Source organism: Gopherus evgoodei, chromosome 6 (genome assembly GCF_007399415.2).
Source record: "Gopherus evgoodei ecotype Sinaloan lineage chromosome 6, rGopEvg1_v1.p, whole genome shotgun sequence".
Classification (NCBI taxonomy): Eukaryota; Metazoa; Chordata; order Testudines; family Testudinidae; genus Gopherus; species Gopherus evgoodei.
This window is the reverse complement of record NC_044327.1, coordinates 32,733,736-32,740,207: the sequence shown is the minus strand read 5'-3', so window position 1 is coordinate 32,740,207 and position 6,472 is coordinate 32,733,736. Positions and strand designations below refer to the sequence as shown.

The 6,472-nt window shown below is 39.6% G+C and overlaps 1 protein-coding gene across 4 annotated transcripts in view; it reads left to right on the top strand.

The window, feature by feature from the left end:
* Positions 1 to 230: 230 nt before the first annotated feature.
* The window catches only part of MLLT3 (MLLT3 super elongation complex subunit), a 223,675-nt gene continuing 217,433 nt past the window's right edge, over positions 231 to 6,472 (top strand). For 2 of the 4 annotated variants that reach the window (XM_030567652.1, XM_030567655.1), the window contains exon 1: positions 1,034 to 1,602. In XM_030567652.1, coding sequence (XP_030423512.1) covers positions 1,170 to 1,602 — 433 coding nt within the window. In that variant the 5' untranslated portion in view covers positions 1,034 to 1,169. Of the gene's footprint in view, positions 422 to 620; positions 754 to 1,033; positions 1,603 to 6,472 lie in introns of those variants that run through there. The other 2 variants (XM_030567653.1, XM_030567654.1) reach the window with 2 other exon arrangements.

Below are 6,472 nucleotides of genomic sequence, written 5' to 3'. Positions count from 1 at the left end.
TTTAAGTAATGCATTTGGGTTGTGATGGCAATGATCTGACTGTGAGGGCGGCCGGCCGGAGGGGTTAGTGATTTAGTTACTGTGTTTGATTGGCTCTTTCTACCTCTCTCTCCACACTCTCCCTCCCTCCCTCTATTGCACAGTGTTATGTCTGTCTCAGTGTCAGGCTTGAGGTGCAGGGCGCATGCTCTAGTATCTCAGCCCCAGCCGCTGGAGCTGCTGCTGGGGGCTCAGTTTAATAAGAGAGAGAGAGAGAGACAGGGGGAAAAAGAAAGAAAGAGAATGTCCGCCATCTACCCTCCTCTCCTGTGCGCACTCTCAATCACAGCAGCTTCTTCATGAATTAGAGCTAAGGGGGTGGGGTGGGGGACAAAAGTACATACCCCAGCAAACCCCAGGGCCCCCAGGCATGGCCACTTCGGTAAGTACATACATTCCCCCTCTCTCCCCTCCCTTTCCTCTCCTCCTCCTCCTCCACCCTGCGCTGCCCAGACACCGTTTAGTGCTTCCAATTAGAGAAAGGTTGGTGTGTTGGGGATTTTTTTTTAAGTGTGTGGCTTTTTCCTCTCGCTCACTCTCCCTCCCTCCCCTCCTCTCTTTGCAATTGCATGAAGCACACACACACATCTAGAGAGAGAGGGAGAGAGACGGTGGAGGCGAATAATAACCCAGCCATATTTCTGCAGCCGCAGCAGCCAGGGGAGCAGTGAGTACAGTACAGGGGACTCAGCGCAGGAGGCGCCGCTTAGGATGGTGCGTTCTCTCCGGCGTGGCTCTGACAGCCAGCGGCACCCCAGTAACTTTACCTTTATGCATGCATGCATGTGTGTGTGCAAAACCAGCTGTTAGCGTGCCTCTCCCCTCGAACCCCTGGACTATCGCACTGGCAGCCGCTGGCGTTTTTATTCACGCATGGGGAGGGTTGTTTTTTTTGTTTGATCTCTTTCCCTCCTCCCCCCTGCCGTTCCCCTTGCGCATCTTGACTTATTCTTTTTATTTGATGCCCATGCGATCTGAATTTAAATGCCTTGGAGTTTAGTTCCTTGCTACGGATATGCAATTTCAGGAGCAATCCACCTCCAAATGAGACTTTTTTCTATTATAAAGCATTATGCCCCCCACGCCCCCCCGTTTTCTTTGCCTTGGAAATACTGCCCTTGCGCGTGTTCATGTGTGTCCATTGTATTTGTGTTGGGGTTCTGTCTGCTTTCTTTGAGGCTGCATTCCGTTACAACCCGAGCCGATCGCTGCTTCGTCTTTCCTGTGGTGTGAATGCACGTTTAAGTGTCTGGGGTGGCTTCCCTCCCCCACCCCCTTGTGCTGTGGCTAGTTTCTTTGTGTATTTTCTTATTCGTGCTCCCCTAAAGCTGAGTGTGATCCTTCGCCTTCCTGCTCATTGTTACCCTTCTCTCTCTCTCCAGTGTGCTGTTCAGGTGAAACTGGAGCTGGGGCACCGAGCTCAGGTTAGGAAGAAACCCACCGTGGAGGGGTTTACCCACGACTGGATGGTGTTTGTTAGAGGACCCGAGCACAGTAACATTCAGCACTTTGTGGAGAAAGTCGTCTTTCACTTGCATGAAAGCTTCCCTAGGCCAAAAAGAGGTAGGGCTCGAATACAAAAGTGGCTTGATAAATATGGATTTAATGTGTTTGCGTAAGGGGAGAGAGAAACACTCGCCTTTCAAGTCTTGCTTTACATGTATGCTCTGAGCGCTGGCAGGCGGCGACTGCTGCTGCAAAGAACTACAGCCGGGCTCCTGGCGTCTCAGAAATCGTTGCATGCAAAGGACCATCAGGTGTACTGTATTTTTCTTTCCCGAAACGAGAACTCCCTAATCCCTCTGGTTGAGCTGGGAGTTAAGCAGCTGATGCATTTGTTGCGTGTTCAGGTGGGGAAACAAAAGCAGCATTTGTGCTCTCTCTCACAGTCAAGGGATTGGCATCTGGGCACTATTTTATCCCAGTGATTTATTTCTGCCTTTCCCTCTTGTCTTGCAATGACTCTGAGTTGCTGCCGCAATCATCTTTAATCTCTGCCGCCTGTGACTGCGTATTGGGCAAAGCTTGCTTGAGGTCTTGTCTTCGACAGCATCCTCATGCCTTGTTTTACTTTTGAATGGTTTCAGAATCTCTCATTCCCTACCCAGTATATCGATAGTATAGAGTGATATATTTTGTGCTATATGTTGCATACTGTTTCTAAATCTACATTTCTCTTTAGTGTAGTAAGTACATGGATTGGAGGAAAGTATCTGTATTTCTTGCTGGTGAATTTTGATATGGATATGACTTCTTAGTATGGATTTCTGTTTTTACTAGTTATGCCACCTTTTGGGGTTTTGTTTAGTTACAGAGTTTGCATAATCATTACCATCCCACCTTTCTTAATTTTTAAATATTATAGGACTTTTTTTTTTAAGGGAGTGGTACTACTTGATTTTTGTTAATGGAGATTTTAAAATCTTTTGTTTTTTCAGTTTTGATTCTTTTGCTCTCAAAGCTGCTGTCAGATTGTTTTAGTTGGATTAGTGGAGGTAACAGTACAAATATAATAAGGTGCTTTGTGTGCAGGTTTATTTATCTAAGTAGACACAATGGTTAGTAGTTATCTCCCGTTTGATCTGTAATCTTTATTGGCATCTAGAACTCCTGCAGTTCCTTAGAACAACATCATAATAAATCCATTCTGCTTAGAGCTATTTGGGAATTATTGAACATACAGAGAGTGAATAAAGAGAGGAAGCAATCAGTGTCGAGTTTAGAGGTAGCAAAGCTCTTGTTAACATGTATACTTGTGTTAATGCTTTTCACTTATCACACTTCAAGTTATGAATTTCTTCTTTTTACACTGAGTTTGTAGGATTGGAAGTCGGTACGAAATAGTATTTAGATTGCTATGATTCTCTTCCTAGGTGCAAACTAACAGTTCCCTTTCATCCATCATTCAATCTAATTTATATTCACATCCCTAAAACAGTCATGCAGTGCACTGTCAGGTCCTAACTATTGTACAGGAGACTCTGCATAATACAATTTTCAGTGATTTTTTCCCCATACATCTATGCTATACTGTCAGCAAAATAATTCCGTATAAGAACATGGATTTTCTTGCAGTTTCCCATCTTCTTTTTGCATTTATTACTAACTGATGTGCACAAAAAGGCAATTTGTTTAAAGAAATATTAATTTGCATAAGAAACTTGGTGAAGGAGTGAGAGCTGTCTAGGGAGTCGAAACAGTTTAGGTCACTTTGTCTGCATACTTCGAACAGATTGTTATACTGAAATCAATGGTAGAAAGTGCTTTTCATATCTTAGAAATATATCTACGCTATAGTGGTGTTTTGTGAAACATTCTGCCTTTATTCCCCATGCTAATAACTTTCTGTCCAGCCTGAGGGAACGTTACTCTGTAGCCCAGACCTAGGGATTGTTGTTAGGTGTGGTACAGAGTTAGTTTAACTGTAATATATTTTTAGGACTTTGCAAGTGGAAGATGTATAGTTGTTTTGTTGAGTATACTGGGCTGCAGAGTTACGTTATGCAGCTACTAAAACCATTGTTTTAAAGTGTTTATTTTGGGTTTTTATTTGTAAGTGTTTGTCATGATGTGACAAGTGCTGGGAAAAATGCCAGCTTACATAGCCCGGGAGAGGACTTGTCATATTGTAATTACACATGATTCAGATTGTGAGAGACCATTCTGTTTATTGGGAACAGTTAGTTGTAATTCAGTCTATGCTGAACATCTCTCACTTCTGGGATTCATTTTGACACATCAAAAATCTCCTAGCCATTTCAGATCTTATAAGTCGGAGTTTGGAGATTAGTGTCAGGCTATTAAGAATACTTTGTTTGTGCTACCCAACATTTACTCTAGTAAAAACCTTAGAAAAGAGTTTTTGTTTTATGTGTCCCTTGTGATTTAGTGGATGGAAAAGTATTACATTAATTTTTGCAAAAAGTTGTTCTGACTTTTTGATCTTATATATTTATAGTTTGATTTAACCACAGGTGGTCTTTACTATGATATCTAAAATATGTTGTAATGCTTTTGCTTCCAATCAGATGTCAGGTACTTTCTCTATCGCTGTCTTTAAAGTTGCAATCTTTTATTGATTATTTTGTGTAAAAACTTGGCAGATTTTTTTTCTTTTGTATAATTTTTAATGGATATAACTGATGTTTTGTTAATTTAAATCAATCAAGAATTTTTAAATATTCGCAGTGGTGCAGAATTTTGGGGGAATCGGACACTAGATGCTGAGATTCAAAAAGTTAAGGCCTTATGACAATTAAAACACACAGTCAACGCTGCATTTCAAACTATCAACATAAATATCCTTAAATCAAACTATATTGTAAAGCAAAAAAAGATGGAAAAAATATTTAGTTGACTGTGTTTGTAGTGAAATGATGTTTATCAATATTTATGGATAAAACTCCTAATTGTTCCAAGCCTAAAGATAATTTATCATACAGAAACATTTGCTAGCTTGTCAGACAAATGAAGTCTTGGGATTAGGAGGAGGGAAGTAGGTGTACAGCACAAATCAAAGCCACATGTCATTACTTTGGCTTGTTGTTATAACATTATTCCTTAGTTTCTGATACTTGATATTAGTATATTTGCTTCCATGGAATGATGCTGAAAACAGCTGCTTTAATAGGAACGATAGTAGCTAGTAGCAAAAGTTAAACTCATTAAGACTATTTGCAGAGCTGTCACATCATTTTGAAAAAAATAATTGGACATGCTATCATAGGTTTCATTTGGTTTGTAATGTGTTGCTACTACTAGGTCACGTTTACTTATTGCAGTTTAACTTGGAGCACTAAAAAGGAATATCTTTGTAAAGAGAACTCTTTTCTGAAACTAGAAGTCGCTCTACCGATGAGGGTATGTTTACATGAATATCTTATAACAGATAAACTATCAAAGCTCTGTGTACAGCTCTATTACTGCATATTGCCTTTTGACACTTTGACTTCATTGGTGATATTATAACTAGTAAGGGTTGGGCAACTTATAAAAATGAAGGTGTGTCCAGGTTGTATGTACATAACCTACATTCTTTTAATGGGAGCTGCATGTACAAATAGAGGGATGTGTGTACCCCAAAGTTACACTGGTTTAATTAATGTGATGATCTAGCTATGAGCATAGTGTAGTTTTGGTTTTTTTTGTTTTAAACATTTAATGGGGTTACTCCAGTTTGCCTTATCAATCTTTCTTTCAATTTCCACTCTTTTAGCACTGACCTCCTTGCTGTCCTTTCACACACTCTGCTGTTGGGGTGAGACTGGCGTTCCAATAGTTGCTGCCATCTACAACATCTACCCCTCTCCACCTCAAAAGGCATGCCCTCACCGTTTTTAATCAAATCTCCCCTTAAAACCTAAATTGGCAGTAACTTTTCTTCCTGTTATTGGCGTTATGATTGAATAATTTATTGATTGTACCATGTATTAGGCTGTGGCTTTCAGTGACTTTCTCTCTATACTGCTTTCTGTTTAATGGCCTGATGTGACCCCTTTACTCACATGAGTAGTCCCATTGAAAGCAATGGAACTACTTGTGTCATTAAGGAGGGTAGACTAAGTCCAGACTTTGTGTTTTGGGATACAGTTTGCACGAAAGAGGCTTTTAAATTAGTGGTATTATTACTTCAATATAAATCATGTAATAATGCAAATCAATACAATTATTAGTTCTTGGATTATTTATACTTCAAGACCCCAGAAGCCTGTCTTTTGAAATAATTTGGCGCTACCATGTAATGTGCAGAACTCATTGATTAATTACAAAACAGACAACACTTCTTTCTTCAGATAAATGAGAAGATGCTTGTTAATGTGGAGGCACAATATTTAAAAGAATGTCAGTGGAATTGAATCTTGTCAAGTTTCCTGTTGCTATATAAATACCAGAATTATCTACAAAGGACAAGCTGTTGATCCTCTGATCATATTAGGTAGCTTTATTTCTATTACACCAAATGATTTATGAAATGTTGCATGTTGGTTCACTACATTGTTGGTAATTTTTCTACTGTTGGCTTGCTGTACTTCTCTTGGAGAAGAGAAAAGATGTATTGAGTGCTTCAGCTGAGTTTTATAAAAGTACAGTTTAAAAACAATGCATTAGTAGCATGAATCTAATGGTCCCGTATGTTAGTGGCAATTGGGAGGCACAGCTCCATTGTAACAGAAATCCATTATATTTCTGGCAATTAACTTTTATCTTACAGCTAGGATTTTTTATTAACTAGCGGTGTGGTTTTGTTTTTGCCTGAGATAAAGTATACCAGCTGATTTTTTTCTTCCTTTTGGTTGAGGGAGAGAGATTGAGTATAAGGCTTCTTGCACACTGGAATATTTCATGTTGTAAAAGATAGTTGTTCACTTTGCTATGTATGGAAAGAATAAAGCAACATTACTTAAAATATATAAAAATATTAATGATAGGAACG